At 39.9% G+C, this 27,341-nt stretch overlaps 2 protein-coding genes across 2 annotated transcripts; one reads left to right on the top strand and one right to left on the bottom strand.

Moving 5' to 3' along the window:
• The first annotated feature begins 73 nt into the window (after positions 1 to 73).
• Positions 74 to 7,973, top strand: timm44 (translocase of inner mitochondrial membrane 44 homolog (yeast)). The gene is made up of 13 exons (XM_071487874.1): positions 74 to 235; positions 743 to 847; positions 1,421 to 1,624; positions 1,738 to 1,818; positions 1,947 to 2,096; positions 2,371 to 2,507; positions 2,984 to 3,069; positions 4,506 to 4,598; positions 4,930 to 5,054; positions 5,339 to 5,389; positions 5,582 to 5,671; positions 6,252 to 6,362; positions 7,134 to 7,973. Exons 1-13 carry the CDS (start codon positions 89 to 91, stop codon positions 7,251 to 7,253), a joined length of 1,500 nt encoding a protein of 499 aa, XP_071343975.1. The 5' UTR covers positions 74 to 88; the 3' UTR covers positions 7,254 to 7,973.
• Positions 7,974 to 17,427: 9,454 nt separating this feature from the next.
• On the bottom strand, positions 17,428 to 21,800 carry LOC139626404 (homeodomain-interacting protein kinase 1-like). Its single transcript, XM_071486715.1, has 9 exons — positions 20,859 to 21,800; positions 19,974 to 20,173; positions 19,654 to 19,845; positions 19,307 to 19,488; positions 19,036 to 19,159; positions 18,793 to 18,912; positions 18,622 to 18,705; positions 18,339 to 18,511; positions 17,428 to 18,225 (listed from the first exon to the last, which is right to left on the bottom strand). The coding sequence occupies exons 1-9, from the start codon at positions 20,947 to 20,949 to the stop codon at positions 17,835 to 17,837; spliced, it is 1,557 nt and encodes a 518-aa protein (XP_071342816.1). The 5' UTR covers positions 20,950 to 21,800; the 3' UTR covers positions 17,428 to 17,834.
• Between the last annotated feature and the right edge of the window lie 5,541 nt (positions 21,801 to 27,341).

The raw sequence follows: 27,341 nt of genomic DNA, 5'->3' as shown, positions 1-27,341 counted from the left end.
ACACGATTTTTGACATTTTCATAAAGTGTGAGGACTGTTTCATGTACTTAGCATTGCATAACATGCTTGCATGTAGTTAAATGATGCCATGGAGAAGCTAATTGCGCTAGATTATACTTTGGAGGTGTCATGTGACTCTGAAGACCCTCCCCTCATGCACATGGAAGGTCACCACCGGAAGAAGGTCATAGGCACCACATTCAAGATGGCGACCCCCTTGTGTCAGTGTTACCAGGTGAGTGCTTGAAACATTTTGTGCTGAATATCAGTACTTTAAACATGACGAAATGATTCAGGAGAACTTAACTGGATTTTTTGAAGCGTCAGTTTTAACTACTGATTGGAAATGTTACGAGTTTTGCCAACCAGGCAGCTAACGTGGCGTTAGCTAGCCGAGTTAGCTCTTTGAATGTTAAGACTCACAGCCGGTGTTTGGACTCTGGCTCAGGACAACGCCGGGAAACTAAACTTTTGCCAAGTAAAACTTCTACTTTGGTAGCTACATGTTTTCACTTTCAGCCATGTCTTCTAATGAACAGATTTTTTTATGTGTCGCACCTAAAAACCTGTTTCTTCCCAAGTGACATTGTTAGAAATGTATACCGACGTTTGATCTCAAAATTACAAAGCCATTGCAGAAGAAGTGATTTATTTTTGCCGCGCGCAGTTTGTCCTTAACCTAAATGTCAGACCTTGAGTACGTTACTGAAGTTTGAGGCTGAGTTATTGTGCCTGTCTCCAGATATGTGTGAGAAGAGGCTTGGTGGCATTCCCTTCCTCTTACCTGCTACATCACAACAGACCCAATGTCTTCAGGATACATGGGTTCCTCACAAACTCTTCACAGGTACAAACACCTAACACAAGCGATGCTACTGTCATACCTCTTTCTTTGTACTGTGCAGACTGGGTATCAATGTCTTGGTTTGTATTATGCTCTCAACCTCAACAAACCTCACTGCACTTTGCCTGGAAATAGACATAAATATCATCTGTTTTTTTTTTTAATCTAGAAAAATGAATATTACATCTTTAGGTTGAAATAGAATAGAACGCCTTTATTTGTCATTGCACAGTCATGCAATGAAAACAGCATCTTGTAAAGCAACACAAGAGCATTTTAGCATTATCGATACGCAGCACAGACAATTCAGTGTATGTTTGTAGACCTGAAGAAGACGACATCAGCACGGTTGCTGAAACATCAGCTCTTGGGATAAAGTCTACTGTGCTGCATATTTGTTATTCTAAGGTGCTCCACTTTTCTTTGCAAGTTCTTACACTTTGTTTCTACATTTGCTTGTACATACTTGTCTATGAGCACATAAGCAACACTATGAGCATAAATTCATGTTTAATTTAACTGCTTCAGGCACCCTTTGAGTTATTCCTCTTAATGTTTCTGCTTCATATCACCCAGGTGCCTCGGTCACCCCCTCTGCAAGTTAGGTATTTGTCAGGGGAGAGAGGTGGTGGCAGAAAAGGGTTCTTGGGGGAGTTTCTGGACAACCTGAAACAGGAGCTAAACAAGAACAAGGAAATGAAAGAAAGCATCAAGAAGTTCCGGGAAGAGGCCAAAAAACTGGAGGAGTCAGATGCACTGACACAAGCCAGAAGGAAATATGTTAGTACATAGCAACACTGCAGACACAAAGTTTTATTTGTTTTCTTCTTAAAAACAAGTGTTAAATCTGCATTTTGTTTTACCAATGCTCCCCTCCTCTGTCTCTTTCCCAGAAAACCATAGAGTCTGAAACTGTAAAGACCTCTGAGGTTCTCAGGAAGAAGTTGGGAAACATCTCCGAGACAGTTAAAGAGGTAAATGTGATGCAAATTTCAGTTAGATGCAGCCTTTCTTTTTAATTGTCATATGATAGATGCTGTTCAAGTTGACACTTGACACATCCACCCTTACAATGTGTGTGCGTGTCTGTGTGTGTGGACAGGGGATAGAGGAGGTCAGTCGAACAGATATTGGGAAGAAAATCAAGGAGGGAATGGAGGAAGCAGCCAAAACAGCTAAGACTTCTGCAGAGTCTGTCTCCAAGAGTGGAGAGATGCTGGGGAAGACCGGTGCATTCAAAGCAATATCTCAGGTATGGAGTCACTTTACTCTCTATGGTGATCCCCTATATTTCATTGTTAACAGAACTTAAACTTGATTCATTGGTTTGTATGTCTCCTAAATAAAGTAAAGATACATTCTCAGCCCCTTTATTTAAAACAGTACTCACAAGGGTATCATTGTAAGAATGGCGTTGAATGTTAAGTTACTAATCCATTATCAAGAATAAGTTACAATAATGACAAACAAGTTTCCTGAAAATACTAAACCTGAATATTGTTTTCATGTCTGCTACTTCATTTCAGGGCATGGAGAGTGTGAAGAAAGAGATTGGCGACCTGGGTCACACTGGCCCTTATCGGCCTCCTGCCAGACTCAGGAAGAGGAGTGAGTTCTCCTCCAAGGGAGGAGGGGATGACAGCAAGGTCTTCGAAGCCAATGAGTACGTGAGTGCCCTCTGCTTTGCCCCCTTATTGAGAGGCGAACACCTCCCAGTTTCAGAGATAGCTACTACCAAACATATAGCCTCACACTGTCTAATCAATCACTCCAGACGCCCATCTGGTAAGGTAACAGGAGATAGACTTAATCATTTGACATTTTTGATACAGTATTTCTAAACCAGCAAATTCCTGGAACTTGATCAGAAGTACTGTTAGGGAATCACAGTGTGCAGAGATAAGCAAATTGTTGACTAATGTTTGTAGCCAGAAGAGAAACTAGTGAGTGGTTGGTCTGTAACCCTTATAGCTATTCCCAGTATTTAATTTACATTTAGTTTATTGTCCTTGCTGAAATACGGCCATGTTTTCCTTTCTGGGTTAAAATATGGTGGTAAGCATGAACCAAGCATGTCAACAGTGACACCCCTGTCCTTCGGCCTGTTGTTCAAACTTTTTTACTTTGTTTGTTCTTCAGGGAAGCTATGGGTGTGGTGCTCCACAAGGACTCAAAATGGTACCAACAGTGGAAGGACTTCAAAGACAACAATGTGGTGTTCAATAGTAAGGAATAACTCACCTCTATCTTTCTGTCTGTCTGTTCTGTCAGTTTTAATGAATAAACCAGCATTTTTCCATTGCTGATATGCATAAACTAGCATAAAATCAAATACATAAATTATGCAAATTTGCATGGGAAGCGTCACAAATTGAATTCTGTTTAACTGCAGAGTGGAGGACAAAGTTGAACTATGTCATGGGCCCAGTTTAACAATTTGCAAAAATTTGATTGAATCCACACCATTCAGTTTTCTCTTGCATGTGATTCTGCTATTGTTGGAAGTTACACCGCTCTGGTGAGATAAATTCATCTATAGAAAAGTTACCCAAGTGTTAAAACACATGCATCATATGTTTATGCCTGGATCTGGAGGGTGAACACTTTAACTTTAAACCTTATGAGACTCCACTAAAAAGCATTTTCTGAAAGAAGCAGTTAATAGAGAGTACTGACTGTGAGAGAGATGGAGAGTGAGGACTTTATCATTTTTCATCACAGGGTTGATTTAGTTGATATTATGCACATTACTTAGGAAAACAATGTACATGATTAATAATGTTTGGACAAGTAAAAAAATTGGCAGGGTTACAGTTAAGACATTTCTCAAAGACAACAGATTGCAGCTATGTAGATTTCTATAACTCGTGGTGCAGTATCAGCACTTTTTACTCTTACTTAAATATTGGGGTTGAATGGTGAACCAGTGATGATGAAATCTGTGGCACATGACTTTTTTTGGCTGATTGAAATCAGCAAAATAATTATTCTTTGTCACTTCAACAGAATTGGCAATATGTGGCTTCATTCACTGATTACCTTTGTCTGAACAATATCCTTCACAGCATACACCAGTAGCCACCCCACTGTGTGGCATCACATGGCCTATGTTCTGTTAAAGGGCTTTGTGTTCATTACAGTGGAAGGCCGCAGTTTTTACATGCAAGATGTAGAGGAGCATGAAGCCCAGACTCTCCACTGCCTCTTGAACCATAGTGCATCAGCTGTTGTTGCAGGGGTGATGGTGTCCAATACGAAAGCCAAGTCACCCAACTCTGCTAAATACATGTCTGTGCATGTGTGTGTGTGTGTGTGTGTGTGTGAGTCGACTGAAGAGATGTGATGTTCTGTGTTTACGTATATTTATCAGGATATGTATTGGATTCATATGATACTTCATCAGTCACCCAACAGTGATGCACAGCAGCCTTTTGCTGAGCCTCAGTTTTAGCCTTTTCATTTCTCACATTGTCTGGAGGGAGTTCATATTTCTGACAGGAAAAATGATGTCAAACCTCTGTATATCAACTTACTATGCATTTTTAAGAGTGTGTGTGTGTGTGTGTGTGTGTGTGTGTGTGTGTGTGTGTGGGTGGAGCAGACAGAAGCTTCTGGGTTCAACTTAAAGTCTGACTTACTCATATTCTCATGTTCTGTGCAGGGTTCTTTGAGATGAAGATGAAGTATGATGAGAGCGACAATGCCTTTGTCAGAGCATCTCGTGCTGTCACCGACAAGATGACCGACCTCATAGGTGAGAGACCTTTGGTTTGATTATTGGAAAAAAAGTAAGAGGTCTAAACAAGCTTTAACAAATGAGATACAACTAGTATGTATACTTCATAGTATCTGAGTACATATAGATTATGAAAGGTTTTATGTTATCTAGATTTTGCAGTTTAAAGAATTTGGGTAGTATTTTTTTTTTCACAAAGCTAGATCTGTTTAAATTAGGAGGAAAATATTGACAGTTTAAGTTCATGAATGTCATGAAAGAATGTCCGCTTTAAAAATACTGGTAATAGCTACAAGAATTCTTACATTTAACCTATGTGTCTCCTGTCCACACGTGCATGTTTGTTTAGGCGGGTTGTTTTCTAAGACGGAGATGTCTGAGGTACTAACAGAGATTTTGAAGGTGGACCCCTCCTTTGACAAAGATTCCTTCCTCAAGCAGTGTGAACGAGACATCATCCCCAACATACTGGAGGTATGGACTGCAGACAACGCTGATACCAGCTTCTTAAGACTGTCCAGAAATGTCTTATTTTTGTCAACACTGAATTTCAGTGAATGCAGCTAGGATTTTGTGACACTGTTGAAAGTGAAAACATACTTTTATATATTTATCTAAATTAACTGCACCTATAAAGCACATCTATAAAGTAGGTTGACCCACAGTACTGTATGTGATTAGGTCTTGATGTATCCTTACAAATGTTTTTTGGAAGTTGTCGTGTTATTTTTCAAGGCTGTTGTTCTGTCTCCATGCAGGCAATGATCAGAGGGGAGCTGGAGGTACTGAAGGACTGGTGTTATGAAGCGGTACGACCTTTCACACATTAGCTCTGAGCTTTAAGTGTTGTTATGTGCCTTCACTATTTAAAAGTGCCTACATAGCAATGTAGTGCCTTGATTAACAGCTGTGCACAAGTTGGCTGCAATTGGGTAGGTCTTCATTAAATGCATAGTCATAATTTTATCTAATCTTCTGTTTCTGCTTTATTGGGTGTGTAGACATACAGTCAGCTGGCACACCCAATTCAGCAAGCCAAGGCCATGGGACTTCAGTTCCACTCAAAGATCCTGGACATTGACAATATTGATGTAAGTTACACCAGATTACACTACCCAAGATTTATAATGAAGTTGTGAATCCAAGGTTTTTAAAAATTCCAGTAATTCACCAGTTTACAATTAACACAGAGCTTTTAAAATACCTGAATTAATGCTTTGCCTAATGTCAGTCACTGCTGCTCTAAATGATGGTTACTGGTTTGAATATTTTTTAACAAGTTGTCATAAACAACTAAAAAGGGTTAGGTGAGTAGAATTTCAGTAAAACAAATTAACTATTAATAAATGCAACTCATCTTTTCAATGCAAAACAATTTTTGGGATTTGAGCTTTTGCTTTGAGTGTAGATCTGTCCAGCTGCGGGGATAAAGTTTGCACATATGCAAAGTCAGAGTATAGGCCGACAACAAAGTCAGGCAAATTGTCAAAGATCTCTTCTGTATTCTGTGTTTGACTGGTGCTATTCTCAGTCTTTGCAGCAATTTTGTGTCTATCAACCACAGCTTTGTTTTTTGGATATTCATTAAACCCTGATAAACTTTAAAACTTCAGTGAATTTAAAAATTGTGTTTGTTGGTTCAGTAAATGATACGTATTTCTTCTTCTCCAGTTGGCCATGGGGAAGATGATGGACCAGGGTCCAGTATTGATTATCACCTTCCAGGCTCAATTAGTCATGGTGATCCGAAACACCAAAGGAGAAGTTGTAGAGGGAGACCCTGTAAGTAACACATATGCGAACATAAACACAAATACCACTAAGAAAACATTAGATTTTTTTTATATCTGCCATATGATAACAGTGAAACACATCTTAAAATGCAGCAAATTATTATTTGGCATTTTGCTGTGTAATGCTATAAAAGAATACAAAGTTTTAGTTGGCATTTTGTCATGATCACAAATGCGTTTTTATAAATGAGGCACCAGGAGAGTGTTATGAGACAATGGAGCTACTTTTTACTACTGGGCATTGATTTTATTTATTTAGACCCAGGACCCAGACTACAGCTTTATAGGCTGTAAAGCAGCCATGTTGTCCACTCAGGGCTCCTCAGGGACACCTGTGATTGGTAAAAAGGTTCCCACTCAGTACCATGCAGCTGGCACCTACCCAGTGTTCAGAATAATATACTACTGCCAGAGGATTAATAGTGGATATACTGTTCTTCTGAGTTTTGTAAGCTGAATCCTGAAGTTTGGGCACTGAATAATAAACTCTGCTATTATGGACTTAAAACTCAGCTTCCCTTCGCTTGCTATCTGTTTTGTCACAGACTTTAAAATTGTTCTCTCCTTTCAAACTTTCTTGGTTTTAGATATATATGGGACATCTGGGTTTTGACTGTGCTAACGAAAATAGATGTGTATTTGTTTTGTCAAAAAAAAACGTAAAAAATTTAAAATGGGTTTTTGTCCTCCCTGTTTTACAGTGATTAAGACAAACGTAACAGTTAAGAATAAATGCACCCATCTGTTTTCCTTTCTGCAGGAAAAAGTGCTCAGGATGATGTATGTGTGGGCTCTGTGTCGAGACCAGGAGGAGCTCAACCCATATGCTGCCTGGAGACTACTTGACATCTCTGCATCTAGCACTGAACAGATCCTCTAAGACTGTCTGATGAACATAAAACACACTCACCTAGGGAGAGAACATACTGTACCTGAGCATGCCCTGGAGCTGGATGGAAAGAAATGGATGGGTGGGAGCTGGGGGCCAGGGGAGAGGAAGGCATGTGGAGATGAGGGACAGACAAGTGGGGCAAGGGGTCACATCACAACAGAAACATTGCGGGGAAGTTGGGGGCTTCACTGACCCTTTTCTCACTGCCCTGGCTTCGGCTTCAGTCTCTTCAGTTTTCTTTGAATGCTTGACACTATTCCTCTGGCCCACACTAGGGGGCGGTAGATTATCAACAACTGTTATCAACTGTACTTTCTGCAAGTCCTGCGTGGCTGTCCATTTATTGAATCTGTATGGTGCAAGACAGCTGTTGTTGGATAAATGAAGTTATTCAAATTAGGTTCAGCTCTTTGATAATGAGTACGAGAGAAGAAAATGTGAAAATCAAGGGAGTAGATTTCTGCCTGGGCCCCTTGGTGTTGAAAATCTCAAACATCTCTGCCACCTTCCTCTGTTTAATCTGTCCCTTATACTCTCTCTCACCCTCTCTGAGGCGTTGATATCTTGGTGGTGGTGGTTGGTGGTTCCGTGGCCAATCAGTGCTCTCCTCAATCCTTTTTGTATGATAATTGTCCAATGTAATTGTTAAACTGTGAGAAAGTCTATATTTATTATGAAAAATAAAGATTACCCCTGTTTTTCACACTAGCAGACATTTTTGAAAATAAATTCCTATCAAAATCCTTTTGCCTCTACCTCACATATGGTAAAGCTTGCCTTCAGATCTGGAGAATATCATGTGATTCCTTCTAGGGCAGTTGCCAATAATTTTTTTAATTAAGTCCTCAAGTGTTAGTTCTGTGATTTTTTTTTTCTTTGGGAAAAATGCTTCTTGTGAGTGAATTTTTACAGAGCACACATTTACTTTGAATTAAATTTAGCTACTCATGTAAAGTAAATCTGATTGAAGTTGGGAACACAACAAATCAATGAGCCTGAACATGATCATTTTGATAGCCTGGTTGAGGGGAAGCACAGTATAATGAGAAAATATCAGATTTTTCTGATGGTACCAAGACCAGGATGGACTCATTAGATTTAATGTTATCTCAGTGTACCTTCAGCTTAAGGTCTCATCAACATCAGTAATCAAATCGAATCAAGTTTACTTGTATAGCATGTTTAAAACAAGCGGAGTTGGCCAAAGTGCTGCACACATTTTGGTTAGGGGCACAACAATAGCACAGCAAGTGAAATGACATCATTCCTAAAGGCATAAGTAATAGAAAAGACATGAATAACATCAATAATAGGTAGTTATTTTCACTGTTTTCTGGTCCTTTGACCTTCAGTGTAATGAATGGTCATATGTCACTGCTACATGTGTGCAGTGTGCCATGTCATTACACTACACACCAGAGCCATTTAGCCTACTATCAGCCACCCAAACCTCCTCTCTTGGACATGTAAGCAGATTGGAGTTTCAAAGACTAAATGGCACCCACTGACCAAATTTCACCAGTAATCTCTCAGACATGTGGGTAATGTTTGACACTTTCTGTGTGTCTTCGAGAAAACTTTGCCCAATGTGTGAGCAAAAAATATGCATTTACAGTATTTTACTGCAACACATTTACTGTAAATGTGAGCAATGACAAGATTTATAATACCGACAACTAGACCTCATTACAAGTCTTTCTTATGTACAGATATTTTAATTTTGTGTTGGCAACTCGTGCACCTCTGATTTGTTGCAGATAATAGTTTATATCAGGTCAAAGAAGGTGGATTACACACTACACTACATACATTCTTTCTCTTGTCTAGCCAACAGGACATCATAGTTTTCCTTTCTGCATTTGGCCCATTTCCACAGTAAGATGTCACCACCTCAATTAAAATCTGTGAATTACACTCAGCCTAATAACTCTGGGGTTTTTTTTTACACTTTTTTGCTCTGTTCTAAATGTTATGTGAGTTCCATTTCTTCAGAAATGACCTTTAATGCCGCTATGGCTGTGTGTTGGTGTTCATCAAAGAGCAAATGAAATCTATCAAACACAGAGCTGGATCTTCATTCAGGCTTCACTTAAAGCGTGTCTGGCATGCTTTTGGGTAGAGGGTGCAGATGAGAGGGAGTGATCACACCACAGTAGCTGTTCACCATCTGTGGCAGCAGCCAGACAGCTCAGTACAGATGGTGGGATGCAGAGCACCATGCAGTGCCATGTGAATTTGGACTGGCCTGTGTTGTACAGACGGATTGATTACAGCGGCCTCGGGTGAGAAGGTAGGGGGGTGGCATATAAACAAGCCTGCTTGTTGTGTATGCTTGCATGTGTGCTGCCTGTCTGTCTGTACATGTGGACCAGCAGCTCCACTGTTCCAGCGCTGTCCTGGATGATGGATCTTCTCTGTTGCTGAGCTGTGCTGAGGTTGCAGCTCCCCAATGTTGCGCTCATTGCTCATGATGCAACCCTGCAACACACATACACACAGTTCTCCACACAATTATTCAGAGGAGCCATCACGGAAAATTCACAGCTGGGGGCGGTGGTCAGCTGGATCCTATCAGACACCTACTGACCAAGAGAAGATCTGACATTCATGTTTGCACGACAGCCTTTTACAGTGATTTAATTTTAGACAGCTTTACATACCTCCGAAGCAGTGTGTTAATGAGCTTATAGTCCATAAATTTGCTTGCTGAAGGTAATCCATCACACTAAATATTTAGTCACCTTCAGTTTTTGTAACAGTCTATTATTTCCTGGCAGTTTCCAACAGCAGCTGTTTTGAAAACTGTGTCTTGTTGATGGTCACATAAATTACTGCACATGGATATGTTGTCAAGACTATCGACCTGGACACACATGGACCTAAACCTGGGCAGTTTGAAAAGTGTCCAAAATAATCTTTTTTTTTTTCCTTTCTTTAAATGTTGCTACTTTGATGCTTAAGTAGGTGTTGGTGTACCTGAGACAGTGTGATAGGACATGTAATTAAAATCTCATTTGACAAAATAACTCTGTCTGTCTGCAGGTTGATTTTCATTATATGGTATCATGAACTGCAGCTGTAAAGTGAAACCAGTGGATGCCCAGAAGGAAGGAAAATGGTTTCAAGTACTGTCAAGTGCATGTTAATAAGATAAACAAAAATTTGTATGGTCCTTTAAAGTAGTTATTTAAAGCTAAACTTTAACCTTAAGACTAATTTTAAAGCCTAACCTACTAGAAGTAACTGTAGACATAGAGAATGCTCTCTCTTTGAAGGATCTTCCTGATTTTACCGACTAAGGATTTTTTGGCACTCAAATGAGAGCCCATACACCCACTTACACTCTTGTACACACAGATGTACACATGATTAGTTCAGAGTTTTGTGACGTGAACTCAACAGGGACATTTTGCTTTGACTCACATGAACACAAAATACAAACGTCACTGTCTGAAGAACGAAAAAGGTAACAGCCGTGCAGCTGGCTGACCAGCGGCTACTCTCACATGCATATGTCTTTCTCAAGACACACACACACACACACACACAGAAGTGGTGCTGGGTAAAGTCCCAAGGAAGTAGGGCAGAAGTGTCACATAGACTCTCTCACTTGACGGGTGAGTGCTGACATCCCACTGTGGCCTTGGATGCAGGTTGGCAGCTGCAGCAGGACTAACAAGCAGAGTGACAACAGATGAAGAGGCAAGAACCTGCACAAAAAAAAATCATACGTCATAAAACATGATCAATATGGAAGCAGCTATTAAGAATTTATCAAACATCTTTAGGACTGTCAGATGTAAAAAAAGGTTCTCAGGCTTACTAATTGTCTCTTGGACAATATTTCTCCATACTGTGTTTTATAATTAATTCAGAAACCAAACAATAATGAACAAAAAACTCTACAACATACGATATCATTAACTGTGAAAGCTTTTAAAGTGATGCCATTAAAGCAAATGACTGTGGTTGTCACTTGCCCACCACTTATGATTAAGGCTGTATTCTTCCATGGCTGTTACATTAACTATTCATCTTTATATCACAATGGAAACACATGTCAACTTTCTCGCTTGTCAGCCGCCTTTTTTTTCTACATACACACCATTTCCTTTCTTCCCTGTCATCTGTCTGATGCCCCATTAACTATGCTGTCCTTGAGCTCCCCTGGCACCTAGTGTCCTTAAGGACGATTTAACCAGCATCGTTGTTTCCCAAGTCCTCTTTCCATCTAATTATCTATTTTGATATATTTGCTGTTAAGGCAGAGACCATGCAGGTTGAGCGTACTGCATCGTTTTTCTGTATCTGCTTTTATCAAATACAAGCAGCAAATACAGTGGCAGGGAACAATACCTATCTTACCCCTCTGAGCGACAAAGAAAAAACAATTTTATGCATCAGATGTTTTCAGACAGGCTTAATGCAACATGACATTGTTCTTACTTGATCTGCAGTTGAGTACTGGATGCTACAACAGTTCTCTGATGTGCCCACTGCACATCAAGTCCTCTGGAAAGAGCTCAAGTGAAGGTCACCAGAGTTTGTCTGTGTGTGTATGCATGTATGAGCGCTCACTCTGACCCAGATTCACCAGTGCAGTGGGGCACTGTGCCAACATGTCAGTTCATAGGCACACAGCAAAGAGCGCACACACACTCACATTCATACAGGTGGTCAGACGACAGTGTGGGGTCCTGGTGAGAGAGGGATTATGCAGGATGGGGGTGTGTATCAGAGAGCTGCTGGGGCACAGTGTTTGAACAGAGGACCGGTGAGAGCCCTTCTCCTCTTGTATAGAGAGTGAGGGCCTGGTGGGTTTAATTACTGTATTTGTTTGTGAGGCACATGTGTTATTCTTTGGTTGTCTGTGTTTCTTTGTCCAGTTCTGTGTGTCTGACTGTCCCCAAACCATGAACAATATCACAGTACCCAGGCAACCTGCTAATCACCAGAGGATTGCAACACCGTTGTATTCTTGTCTGGGCTTGTGACACTTTCACAGTCACATTTATATTCCTTCTCACTGGATGCTGCTACCTTCCAGACTCCACAGCCTCTATTGTTATAGAAAAAATATTAATTCTTATTAATGATTTGTTCATTGCTAGATGCAGGTAAATATTTTATCAATTGTGATTTAAGGAATTGTTTAACCCAGATTTAAATTAAAACAACCTATTTGGTTTTGACCCCTTTAGAATGGGGGGTTAATGGAGCTGTGAATGGTTCAACCAAAGAGTGATTTTTTTTTTCTTTCTTGGATTATTTTAACTGATGTATTTTTAGAGCCCTGATTAGGTTAAAGTACCCAGCATTTTAAAAAAAAAAGAATCGTTTAAAAGGGGAAGAAGCAGAAATACAGTAAACCAGAACTACAGTATCTGTGTTTCCCAACCTGAAAGGGTTAATAGTTTCTTTACATTTTTAAAATAACATACAAATATGTTATTTTTAGTGCTCCAAGCATCACAAACAAATTAAAGACAAATAAATAAAACCAAAACTATCTGCATGGTTAGGCTAAATACACGAGGAAAAGAGAAGAGGAGAAAATAGAGTTTTTTTCTAAATTTGGATGAACTGACCCTTTCAGTACTTGCTGAATCATCTATAATATGTTGTGATGACCAGGATGCTTCTATTCCTTCCTCAAAATGGCAATTTCTTTGCTTGTTTTTGAGTATAATATGACAAAAAGGTGGAGTAGCTTTTGTACCTTTGGCTGAAGACAGTTCAATAATAGATCTTCAAGGCTTTTGTTTGGGGATATTGCCTCATATTAAAATTACATTTTTCTTTTAAAAGTCATCCTGCAGCTCTAACAGTATTCAGGATCTAATATAGAGCAGCTTTGTGTCTTCCTATTAAAAGTCAGCGGTCAATATATCCTTATCTCATTTTCATATATCGCTCGAGTCCCATAAGATCAGACAGCACAGCAATATCAAACAAAGAAGGGGAGCCAACTTTGGACAGGTCTTATGAAAGAATCACTTTACCTTTAATAAAAATGAGAGGGAGGGAGATAGAGAAGTGTGGACAGTGAGGAGGAGAGCGGCGGAAAGGGGGGATGAGGCAGAAGGACTGACAAGCAGACAGACAGTACTTGTTCAGCATTGTAAATGAGTGGCAAAGCAGGCAGCAAATTTATGGAAGGTCAGGTGTGCCTGTTCAACAGTAATAGGCAGTGAGAGTGCTCTAACCAGCCGCCTGTCTCACCCAGCCATGCACGTCCAGAGACCAGCAGGACGCGGCGGACGTGCTGGAACTCCCAGAGCCAATATTACAGCAAAAATGTGGGATGATGGCTCTTACAGTATGACTGTGCCAGACACAGCTCTGTGTGTCTGCATGCGTTGGTGCTGATAAATACTCACTCAGGCTGGATCACACTCAGCGTAGGCACATACAGGTCAACCCAGGTCATGAAACAGACTCCTCTTTCTCAGATAGTTCCCTTTTTGGAAAAGGCTTCTTCCTTTATCTGTTTTTCTCTCTGTCACTGCCCTGTCAGTGTTCAATCTGATTGGTGTAGCAGATAAAAAAAATACATGTTGCATTTGACTAAAATGAAATAAGTTTAATCAGACAAGTCATCAAGTCAGAGGATTCTGCAAATATCTGCAACATAATGCATAATTATCTTGCTCTACTCACATCAATTAAATTGAAATTTGCTTTTGGCATTAAACTGTGGAAAAGGAACACATTTTAGCCAAGGGAGACCACTCCTTAGCTCCTTCCCTTGCATTTATATAAAATTCAAGTAAACTCAAATCAATGAACTAAGTCACTGATCAGCATTGCCTTTAATAACCCAATTACATATGCAAACATGTGTAGGGAACTGAATGCTGTTTCTGATGCTGACGCCATCTGAACATCACTGTCCCCAAAACCACCAGTGTCATGACACTGTCTTACTGTGTATCACCATAATTAAGCATTAACCTCCTCTTCTTTTTACTGATGAAATATTGAAAGGCATAAAGCTAAAACAGTCAAAATCAATACAACTCTTGTTTAAAATTATAAATGTATAATACTAATGGGAAATACAATACATCGTGTATTACTGTAAAGGTTCAATCTGCGCCAAATGTTACATTCATTGAATCAAATGTTCTCTCTGTATGTAGGATTAAAAATGAGTGTGTAAAGTAGTCAGCACAGTAGATATACATTGCAAATGTATACATACATACATATTTGTAAGTGTTAAGTATGCTACCACACAAAAAGCTGCTTTGACACACATTTCCTACCTGAATTTGTTTGTTTTTTAAATCTATTTTTCATGCTTTTCCATCCTTTTGAATCTTGTGCATTAGCCAGTCTCCCAACAATTTCAATTCCATTACCACCACCCCACCCTCTACTTCTAAATCTAATACCTTGTCCACCCAAGACACCATCAGCAAGTCCAGCCTAATTGCTGAGAGCAGATTCTTTATGAGAATGGCGATTCTGCTGAGAGGAGGGAAAACAATGGAAGCAAATGCTGTTTCTATTGATCAGCCAATGTCTCTGTCCAACCTCCAGCCGGCTGTGTTTACTGTCCCTGTTCAGGGGTCTGATATGTCATAAGATTTAGTGGCCTAGGTGCCCATATTAGCCTCTGCAGGAAGAATTTCAGGAGACAAACAGAGGGAAGCATGGCTGTAAATACAGGCTGCTCTCCTAACCAGATGCACACGGCTTCATAAGCTGTCATAAGCGTCAAACATGGCCATTAACTTCTGGCCCACACAGTGCAGACAACACAGAGGGTAGGTTGAAGAAATTAATCATTCTCTTCCAAACAGAAAATGAACAGGCTCTTAGAGCAATACCAGCGTATATCACAGGATTCAGATTGAAGTGTGTGGTGACAAAGGACAGAGCAATGAGAAGTGAAGAGAAGAGGTATGTTAGAGTTCAACATAATAAAATGACTCATTTTCAGTGAGTGAACCATGACTCATATGTGTTTTCCTCTGTTCCATCTCTCATGGGCCCTGTGGGCAGACACCATGACACATAGCCTCACCTGCAGTGACAGCTAATCCATAGGGCTGAATCAGTACTGAGCTGTGTTGTAAGAACAGCTGGGGTGGGCTACAGGTACTGCCTTGTTCGGCTAGTTGCCCTCTCTGCCCTCCACCACCTATCAATTCTAATGAAGACGGAGGTGCAGTTAGATTAACTTTCCACACTGTTACCATGTCCTATTGGTCACGGGGGCCAGCAAGCTGGGGAAACAAATGTTAGCTTGTCAAAGGTTTTCATTAGAATAATGAAAATTACAGACTTCTACTCATTAAAAAAGAGGATTTCTGGCTGTATTCAGAGGAATCAGAGGCCAATCCAGGGCGCAGAGGCTTATTCTATAGGAGTGAGGGTAGGACTCATAGGCAGTGTCTATGTATCTCTCTTTTTCTTCACTCTCTGCTTCTAAATGTGGGTATGTGTGCGTGTCCGGCCTGCACACTATGGTTGGTTTGCTCTTCTCTCTCCATCAGCTTGACAGGTAGATGAGGTTGTGAATAAAGAGTTCCATCCTCTCATCAATAGTTATCAAGGTCAGGGTCAGAGAGACAGACAGGTAAGGTGATTTATTACTGGAGGCAGAGGGTAGAGCGTGAAAAGGGGAAAGTGGGGAAAGGTGAGGGCATGAAACAAGTAGGAATAAAAAGCCTACAGAGGAACATTGGACATCAAATAGTGCAAACTGACCCCAGGGCAGAGATGCAGAGACACCTGCACATAATACTGGGAAATGTTGTAGCAGCTAAAATGCTAAGGTTTGTAGATACAGTTTGTTGTTCCTTCATGCATTAAACTTGAGCTTTAAGTCAGATGTTCGTGCATGGAGAGAGGTCACGTTTAGATGATGGTGAGTCCCATAATCAAGACTGTTCAACATGTCCACCTTCCACAAATTATCAGCAATTATTAAACAGCACAAATCTCTTCATTAAGGATTAGTGATGTTAGATAATGTGAGGATTTGCGACTTGGATGACCTATGATTAGACATGGTTCAGCATTGTTAATTAGCCCAAAGGTTTGTTCTTTTTCATGTGGCTTTCTTTATTGCATGATCGTTTGTAATTAACTTAAATGACTCGATTAAATGTTTGAGGATTTATAATTAGCCTGCAGAATGTCACAACACAAGTCACATTAGTATACTGTAACTTGTATGTTTCTCAGCCCAGTTTTTCCTCACAATCCTCTGCCAAATTACACAAGTGTCAGGCTGACATAGTTAATCCACCACACTGTTCTCATGGGAACCTCCACAGGCTAATCATGCTTCAAAGAATAATTGCAGTCATTTAAAAGCCATGCGTGAATGGTATTTGATAATATGAGTTCATTTTCCCCACAGACTCATATTTCCCAGTGATCCTCCACACCCTACTTTTTGCCAGTGGCAAGGACTCTGTGGGGTCTTATAATTGCTCATAAATGTTTGTACATTTTTAAGATTGGTGGTCCTGTCCATTTGTGTCACACCGATATGGAGACCACTGCTGCTCTGGACTTCTTGTAACACTGAGATAATGTTAAATCAAAATGTATGAATATTTAAGCTAATGTTACACTGTAAACATTTAAATGTTAATGAACCTATCAGTACATTTCCATCCACTTAAGTACCTGGGTTACAGTGACCTTTCTCCAGTATGCAGATTTCTTAAATGTCATGTATGAGAGACCTGGTTTCTGTAATTGGTACAGGAGAAAAGTGAAACTTAATTTCCTACAGCTAGATATTTACTGGAGAATACTGATGTTTCTACTATGTATACATGTGACCGGATTTCAAATATCTAAAGGTATTTATTTATTAGGCTATTAATTATTTAGTGTATATATGCATGACATAAGACTGTTGACTGGAGGAAAGAATTGATTAATTAGCACTAAACCCAAGCTGAGGCTATTCTGCACATGTCATAAGCAGGTAAAAGGATGTTTACAAAGGTTGGTTTACAACTACAGACTCTGGAATTATTTACGAACATCACTTTCCAAGCAGGTAAAGGACTTCTTTGCTAAAATATAAAACTAAACATGACAAGACACGGTATGAAAACCACATGACTCCCCAGCTAGTCCAGCCTCCACTAGATTCCTCCACAGCTTGACTGGAGTAAATATGCCAGGTGTGCTTTCTTAAAGTGACAGTTTACTTTTACTGTCCTAAAATCCAAAAGATATCACTCAAAATTTACATCTTTAGGAATATTATAAGAAAACTATCAGAAAAATAGTCCTAACATTTAGTGTAACAGCATGCAGCTCCCTTACTGTTTTGAAAAGATAGCTGGTAAATAATCTTGGTGTCTTCTTCTATGTACACACAGGATGAAATTTAAGTTCATTTGTTTGTCTATTGACATCAGTTCAACACTTCAACATTGCTTTGTAATAATTTATTTAAAACAAAAAATATTCAGTTCAATTCAATAGTAAATCAATACATTACAATATTATACACATCAACCTGAGTGCTGAAATGCTGAGTGCATCATGGGAGTTCATCCAGCAGACTTGGCCTATGACACTCAACAATCATTATTCATGTTTTGTCATTCCTAACAAGGTCCTTATTGCTCTCCCAAAGAATTTCCGCATTCTCTTCAGCCAGCTCTTCCTAACTTTGGTAAGTGGACCCTCATCAGGTGACCCAGCGTTGGTTGATGTCTCCTCAGTGGGACTGGCTGCACCTTGACAAACAGCTGATTCCTCTACAGCTGAGCCAGCAGCTTCTATTCCTGCAGCAGCTTGTGCTACATCAGATGAGTGAGGCATAATTTTAATGCTTAAAGCTGAGCCTGTGTCATTTGAATGAGGTAAAGCTGAAGGCTCTTCAACTTCAGGCTCCTCAGCTGCGCCGTCAAGAGATAGCTCCTCGTCCAAGTTGTCTTTTCGACAAACCATCATTTTCTCAAAAGAATCCCTGACACTGAATGAAACATCACATGAAATCAACGAGTCACTTCAACAAATAATTCCAATAATCCAGTCAAGTATCTATCCAGCTGAACTACTGAAACCAAAACACACATGGTCACTTACTACAAGCTGGTGTCTATTTCATCCACCAGATGAGCCATTGTGACAAAGGGGTGAGTGAGAGCCTTCTCTGGAGTGATCCTCTCCTCTGGGTCTGTATGTAGAAGGCATTTCAATAGGCTGACAAATGCTCTTTGATCCTCCAGCTCAATGGACTCCTGGATCTCTGGATGGTGCTTGATTAAAAAAGAAAAGGAGGTGACAGTTCAGTTCAATTGCTTCCTGTATCTCAGTGACAAAGCAAATTGGTGTTATTCAATTCTGTAGTCATGAAATGGTCACTTACTGTTATCAGGTCATCCAGTCTTCTAAAAGCCCCCGTCCTTACTGTGGGCTGAATGCCAGTGGCAACCTGGTATTCTCTTGGTGTCTACAGGGACAAGAAGGTATCTTTAGGTTAGATATGTCTGTTGTCTAATTGGGAGGTAAAAATTTATGGTGAACAAAGTTAGAATACCTTCAGCCACCATCTTGGGTTGTCCCAGTGCTGGTTCACTTTAAAGAATTTGTGGGTGAATTTGCCAGCACAGAGGAGGTGGTCATCTGGCTGTCCCACTACGTCCACAATGCCTCTCATCTGACGAGAGAATATAAAGAACAACATCAGCTGACATCCAGTCCCCTGCGGGGTTTGGGAATCTGTCTGAGGCAGAATATAAAAGTCTTTGCATTTAAAATTTAGATATATTCAGTTACTCACTGACTGGTACTCGCAGTGTATTGAAAATGGGTTTTTGGCGAGGTACAAGAACAAGAATATACAGCCAAGACCCCACGTGTCGATGGCCTCAGAAAAGGGGAGGCCCAAGATGACTTCAGGTGCCCTATGTGTTGGGTACAAGAATCACAAAGGCTATTAAGTGCATTCAGAAATTCAGCAGGTGTACTGAAGATTGACACAATCTCTGCTGGATCGTTTACAGCATAAACACACAACTGCAAACAAGATGAGCTTTGCAGATTAAACCTACCTGTAACCCAGAGGCTGAAATGTTGTCCCACGTCTCTTCTCTGAGGTTGTGAAGGACAAGCCAAAATCTATTAGTTTCACTCTGAAGGCCTCACTTGGGTGGTTTGTCAGCATTACATTGGATGGCTTCAGGTCAGAGTGAACAACACCAATGCCCTTCAGGGCATCAAAGGCCGTCAGCAACTGCAGAGACAAAGGACACAATGCAGATGGTTGAATATACCAATGACCAGGGTGCTGGCTTAAACAGATCAAGAAGAAATACAGTTATGTTACTTCAGTATGTAACTTTCTCAGCTGACAAAGTATATTGCCATTACTGGTTGATCAAAGCCACAATGACTTTACCTGGTGTGTTATTGGCCGTATCTCACTGAGAGACAGCGGTTCACACTTTCGTTCTGTAAGCAGTTGAAGAAGATTCTTGTCCAGCAGTTCAAACACTAGACAGGTATGGCCTTTGTATTTGAACATCTCAAAAAACTGAACCACATTCTTCTTGACTGGGTCAAGTACGCTCACTACCTCGAGCATTTGGTTCTGTGGAGAAATAGCATGAAATAGGTACTGTAAGTGACACAGCATGCTATATCAGCGGTTCAATTAATAAACAAAACATCAAGAAAAACGTGAAAAAACTTAATTACCAAACAAATGAAATGATCTACCTCTCTTTGAGCAGTCTCCTCAGTTTTTAGGATCTTTAGGGCTACATCTTGTGATGTGATTAAATTCACACCCTTGGCAACTATGCCAAAGCTTCCTTCTCCAGTGAAGTCCTGAATGAGGTAGCGAGTTGTGCTGCTGCACAGTATGTTGTCCTGCTGCACCTCAGAACTCTCCAATTTCTTCTTTCCTCCTGTCACCGCTGACAAAGAAGCGGTACGTGAAGAGACAAAGAGAACATGTGACGGTTAGTTACAACATAAAGTGAGTGGGGTCATTCAGTCAATGCAGCATGTACAAATGTAACTGAAGCATTCATTATAGTCATGTAAATTAACAACTGGTTACTATTCCGTGACAACATGAAGAAGGAGAAGAATTTGTCTAATGCTTAATATGGAATCATGTCTATTTCAGTCAGTGGTATTTCCAAACAATGAGAAGCACAAAATACTGAGAAAAAAACATCATCAAAAATTACACCGGTCTTCAGTATTCAGTTAAATTACTACAGTAAATGAATCAATACCATGGTGTAAAAATACTCACCTACAGTTAAGATTTATACATTTTTAAGATTTTGAAAATCATGTATTAAGTACATATTTTCAGAAAAATTTACTTCAACAGATAAAGACATTTTCTAACCCTTAATCTGAAAAGTAAGTAATAGTTTCATCTGCAAAATAAATGCAGTGGAGTGAAACAATTTTTCTCTCAAATGTAGTGGAGTTGATATTTAAAGTAGGTTAAAAATTTTAATCTAAAACTTAATTACTTAGTATAGTGTAGTTCAAGCATCTTAACTGCTGAGTACTAGAGTAAAAATACTGTTAGTCCTCATTGCTCTGTTTGTGTCTGTGTGTGTGTGTGTTCACTTTTCTTACCTGTTGTATCTGCTGTAAAACAGCTGTCTGAATCATAACTTGATGGCATATCGCCGCAACAAATGCTTTTCCAAAAGGGCAATGTCTTCATCGTAACTTCGTCAACTAACTCTGGTTTGTAGGTACTGACGTGTGTTCAGCTGAAGGCAAAGTGACCAGTGGACCAGCATTCAACAGAACAGAGAACTCTTGATGTCATAACAGAGCATCAGTTCCATTCTAAGGACAATTGGAAGATTCCATTAACCCTTAGTCATCCTTTAAATTTTTTTTACATTGAATGCCATTTTGTTTACATAAAGCCACTGTTGTTGTATGAAGGAAAAAAAACCCACAATAACAAAACTTTTATTTAATTATTTTGCGTACACTAAATGCTAAAGGGTTTTTTTTTTTTTGAGGACATGTCAATGAGTAGCAACACTCACACTCAGTACCTTAGAGGACGAAGATATCTGAGTCAAAGAAACTGCAATAGAAATAATTTACATTAATATTATTTTCCACTTTCACAGAATTAATTTTTAACAAACATCAATCCTGATCATAACTACGAAATATTCATTCATTTTCAGGATTTTAGCTCTGCAGTTTGTTCATATAATATCAGTGTTGTTTTTTTAAATTGTTTTTAGTGTACTTAATGCTAAGCGAATTTTTTTTGTTTGCATGTAGGTACACCTTTCAAAAATGAAAGAGCACACACGCACACACACACACACACACACACACATGCATGCATGCATGAGTGTGTAAGTGGGTGGGAGGGTGAAAGTGTTTGTATCTGAGGTGTAACCTCACCAGTGATGTTGTTTGTTCATTGTTTTTATTCACACAGTTTCATTTTTTACAAATACAAATCTTTTCTACACACACACAAATTTCTCATGCAGATGCATATTAGATGTTTACAAAGGTTGGTTTACAACTACAGACTTTGGAATTATTTACGAACATCACTTTCCAAGCTCAAAATCTTTTTAACCCTCATTTGAGCCCATGGACGGCTGACTCTAGGACGAGTCCAGGTGGTTCCACAGTTATTGAGGCCACTGTGCTCCTGGGGACACTCAAAGCTTTTGAAATGGTTTTTTACCTTTGCTATTATCTATGCCTCACCAAAATTGTATTGCAGAGGTCTACAGAAAGTTGCTTCGACTTCATCCTGACATGCAGTGTCAGGTGTGTGCCTTTCCTTTATTCAATCTATTCAATTTGCCACAGGTGGACTTGGTCAAGTTCTCGACACATCTCAAGGATAATTAAAAAAAACAGGAAGCACCTGATTCAGTTTTGGAGCGCTACTACAAAGGATCCAAACACTTTTGTAAATGACAGATTTCAGGTTTGATCTTTAATGAATTTCCACAAACATCTAAAAACCCCAACATTTTATTTACATTGTCATTATTGATGATTGAATGTAAACTGATGACCAAAAATGGCATATACAAGATATTGGCTTTAGCTTTCCAGTATAGTGAGCACTATGCATGAAGGGTTTGGGAAGTGCAGCTGCCTTATTTTATTCTTCTCCATCTTCTTTCTTTGTCTTGCTTGCTCTTTCCTTCTCCCATTCTCCATCACACCTCCCATGCATCATTTTCATCTGTCTCTGCATCTGCATCCAGGCCAATCAGGTGACTAGAGAGATGTTTACTAAGGAGCAGATCGTGGCGCTATAAAAGGCATGACACAGAGTCAGAGTAGTCAAGCCTGGATTGACGGATTGTACCAGGCCTGCTTGGTGGAATAAATAGAGGCATTAGCAACTCTACAGATGGTCCATGCTACTGCCGAGGCTTACTGGCCTATGAAATGGGCAGCATGGCAGTGTCCTGGGTCTCTCCACAGTGTGATGAATGGCTTATATTCCTCTGTAAAGCATATTAAAGTCAGATCGCATGATGGATAGCAGGCAGAAGACACCAGGAAAAGGAGGAGAGGAAGGTAGAAGGGGGAGGGTTAAGGAAGTGGGGGAGAGCGCTTTTGATAAAATATGTAAAGGGAGGAAATTAAATTGCAGACAAAAATATCAAAACTGGCCCCACCCCTTCACTCCTCTACCTTACATTTCTAGAGACTGATGAAGAGAGCACAGGCAATGTTGAATTTTTAATGAGTCCCCTTCAGGCCCCAGCACAATGTCTGGTCTTTGTATGCCTCTTAGCCTCAGCAAAAAGGCCCTTGTGCACTTACTTCACTTCACACAGTTCTGTGTGCTCCCAAAGGCAATATTCAGATTTTACCCATGACCCATAAATCTCTGAATGACTACGTCTCATTCATAGTGTTCCCCTGGTAACCATGCATCGTTTGCCCTCCTCTGTACTTGATCTCCACTGAACTTCAGGACGTTTCTAAATCTATTCATACAATCGGCAAACAGAACACATATTATTGTGTCTGAGAAAATACTTTTCACAAAATTGTCTTTACTTGTTTTTAAAATGTGGAGTAAGATGCATTCATGTAAATATTACAATTTCCACTTCACAAATTCCTTCCTGAAACTTTTTCTTGTATACAAAAGCATACAACACTGCAAAATTTTGAGAAAAAATAAGTTGGATTGTTGAATTTAGACTGAAATTTCTTAAATATTTTTTGACAATTTGGGAAATACCCTTTTTCTCTTTCTTGCTTATTGTGAGATGAGAAGATTGATACTATTTGGGCTTCTAAACAAAACAATTCTTGAAGGGAAAAATCACTCATTGGCTTTTTAGTTGATCTGCTCACAATCAGTGAAACCTGTGATGACCTTTATTTTAGGGGATCACAAGCCAAAAAGTTTGGGAACCAGTGCAAGGGTACAACTCTGACAGGCCACAGGTCAGTTAAGATATTAAGACGCACCAGTTAGCATCTACAAGTCACCTGAGATGCATGTCTTTAGACTGTGGGAGGAAACCAGAGAAAATTAGTTCGGAGAACATCCAAACTCTAACCACAGAGACACAGATAAAAAATTTGAACTCAAGACAGTCAACCTCTCTTGGTTCAAACATCAATATGCAAACCAAACATCTTCCTGAGTACAGATTAGGCTGGCACTGTAAAGTTTTGTCTTGAGTTAGTGGAGGTGGGTGGGATTAATTCAAAGCTTCTTTTTTTTTTTTTCTTCTTGCTGTAAATAATTTGAAGACATCATACTGGAACTAAATACCACTGGGTGCCGACCAGGCCTTTTCAACACTAAGTTCGGGCTTTCCTCATCCTGTGTGAAGGGTAGAGTTCCCTCCTGACATGAATCACCACAGGCACAGAGTCACACTACACACTACACCTGAAAACTACTGCAAAACAGTCTGGAGATAAAATAAAGAAATTGTAAAATAAGATTATTAATTTAATAATGATGTGAAGGACCTATGAATGAACTAATTTGGAAATTCCATAATCATCAAAATCCATTAATAAATTATTTTGTCATTATTCATGCTCTCAACCTCACCCTCACTTTGTTTCTGAAAAAAAGTCATAATTACATGGAAATTTCCATTTTCATTAGTTAGCTGTCATCACAAGCTCAGTTTAGTAATTGCTTTTTCACTGTGCAGTCCTAATGTCAGTGTGATGAGTGGACAAGTTTCGTGCAGGCTGGATGCAGAGCTGTACTGACAGTGATGGGTCGCCGAGGCAGACCCGCACCTGAGCTGGTTGCTGTCTGTGGCTGGGGACCTGTCACTCCGCTCCAGTTTCAGTGGGGATTCATCGACTGATTGGCAAAAGGGCTCAACAACTCAATGAGTCAGTCACTCAGCTGATCAAACCCTGATATCGTCATTGGGGTGGGAGCGACTCTGCACGATGTTTTAGTGTCAATATTTCAAGCTGTCTTATGGATCAGAGGAGACTGATCTCTGACCTTGTCTCTTTAATCACAGGTAGAGAGATGGTATCGACTTATTGGCTTTGAAATGCAGAACTGCAGGGGATAAACAGGCTACATTGACTCCAGTGTACTGAGTGAGTCCCCATTAGAAAATCCAGGATGTGTTGAAAAAAGCCATGAGTATACATGTGTTTGTGCAATACCGTGGTAAATCTTGTAAAAAATGCAAATAACAAATTTGAAAGTGATGCATTGCAGCAGCATGGCTGGTTGCTTCTCTGGCAAGGCTTATCCCTCATTCATTATTAATATATTTATTATTTGTTTCATTACTTTATAGAAATGATCAATCACTTTAAATGTAGCCAGAATTAATCCTCTGGCGATGCTAATCGTGTGGAGAAAATTTGAAACGGTGCATCATCAGTCAACTGGCTCCATCAGACTCTGTTATCTGAACCAAGTGTCCTCTCATTTTAATTTAATTCAGCCTCCCCTCCCTCTTTCTCTCTCTTGTTCTCCAAGAAGGAAAATTACACCGTGAGTAGAAGTACAAGTACAAAACGATTTTGGCAGCCTGCTCTGACAAACTCCTCCAATCACTGTCTAGTTCTTCACGGTAATCAGACCTTTACAGCTTTACACTTAATTTCCAAAGCTGATATCAAATGGTCATCGGTCATTTTGCTCGTAGGTTTGGTGTAATAAATAAAAAGACTTTGACCGGGAACTTGTTTTCTCACTCTACACTAGGATTGTTTACTACTGTTGAACAGCTATGCATAATTAAAGGTCTTATGAATAACAAAGACCATGCTTTTAACCATGCCACATCCTCCCTCAAGACAGAAGATAAATGCTCAGAATGCTCTTATCGAGGTCAGGGGTTGAGCTAATGTGTCATTAGAAAGTCATTTTCCCATCATGCCATCATGAGTGAACAGGGAGCAATAGACAGCCTCGAGGTATTGATCTACAGTTGTTAGGCTTTAGGAATATAGAGAAACAGAGAAAACATACATCAGTGGATTTCAGGTGATATGCATGAAAACACACACTCATACACACATGCACACATAAATACAAACAGTCTACCACATCATGTCACAGCATTTTTTGTGTTGCATCTCCTCCTAAAATTGTATAATCAAACTGTTGTGTTCAAACTCGAATTACTTAGTTATTATGACCCACAGTGTTGCCCTGTGGCGCACTACACACACACACACACACAAACACACACACACACACACACACACACACAGCATACTACTAAGACCTTGGAGCTACCTGGCCAGACACTTTAGAGTAATTAAACAAAAATAGAATATCAAATGGACCGTGAAGTGTGGATGTGAGGAGAGGAGCTGCTTGGGGACTTGAGGACTGATAGGTAGGGGTGTGTGCGTGTGTGTGTGTGTGTGTGTGTGTATGCGTGCACAGAGCAGAGCCTACACAGGGGTGGCACTTGGACAATCGAAAGGAGAAGCTGTGAAACTGCATGATGAATGTTGTTCTGTAACCATGACTGAGGTGAAACGATTAAACCCTTTTCACCAGCCCTGACAGCAGAGGACATATAAAGACCCAAATGTATACACACACAAGCACACACAAAAAGTCATTTCTCCAACTGCTGAGCCTTGATCCTCCATCCAGCAGTCACTGGTGTCACTGATCCAAATGAGCACAGGATATTCTGTAAATCACTCTGAACATGTGTAAAAAATGTTTGGAATTCTGTGTTGATAGCTACATGTAATTATACATCTAATCCTTTGCTTGTTTAGAGGACGTGTCCATGTATGCTGGGAGAAATGTGCTGACCCAGCACTGGGTTTCAGCCAGTAAAGCCTCTTGAATTTCATTTATATTTGTGCATTTAGTTGACTTATTCAACAGCCAATGATGGATGAGCATGAGGGGGTTAAATATCTTCAGCAACAGCATTTTAGTTCTGCACATGGCTAATGCACCCACAGTGTTTCTCTTAGGGGACCAGACTTGTGTCCTTCTGGTTACAGTACAGTCTCGTTAAACTCAGTTTAGCAAGGTTCCTCTGCAACACTCAATCAGCCAAACACCTACAGTAAATTGCATACACACACACATAGACTCACACATAGTAACACACCACAGGGGAACTGACATGGCTCTGAAGGTCACTGGCTACAAAACACCTCAGATTCCCAGAGGTTTTCATGACTTTCAGGCGTCCATGCTCACTTTTCCACTTTCACAAAACTGCGGCCGCTGGGTTTTTCTGCAGATGATTGTGATGATCCATGCGCTGGTGATTAACATGAGGGACAATGGCCCAGTCTCCAAAAAAAAAAAAAAATTTGATCACTGTAAAAAACCTAATTGAGTTTCTACATATAAAGATTAATAGATCGTATATCAATGTATTCTTGTGAGATGGAACCTCAGTGTGCCCGAAATACTGTGGGATATTTTCAAAAAGTAATTTCCACTGCCGTCAATCACAATAATGCCACAAACTGAGGTTTGTCTGTCAGAGTGAAAAAAATCACTTGATATGGTAACTTTAACAGACAGTAAGTATGAAAGGGTTTTTACGATCCAAACTCATGCAAGTAAATGATGCAGTAATTTACAGTGAAATCTTACCACAGGCTATGGCT

Source organism: Trachinotus anak, unplaced genomic scaffold (assembly GCF_046630095.1).
Source record: "Trachinotus anak isolate AG129_WGS33_773 ecotype Australia unplaced genomic scaffold, CSIRO_AGI_Tana_v1 ptg000010l, whole genome shotgun sequence".
Classification (NCBI taxonomy): Eukaryota; Metazoa; Chordata; class Actinopteri; order Carangiformes; family Carangidae; genus Trachinotus; species Trachinotus anak.
Note: the sequence above shows the minus strand (reverse complement) of the source record. Positions and strands in the feature narration are given on the sequence as shown.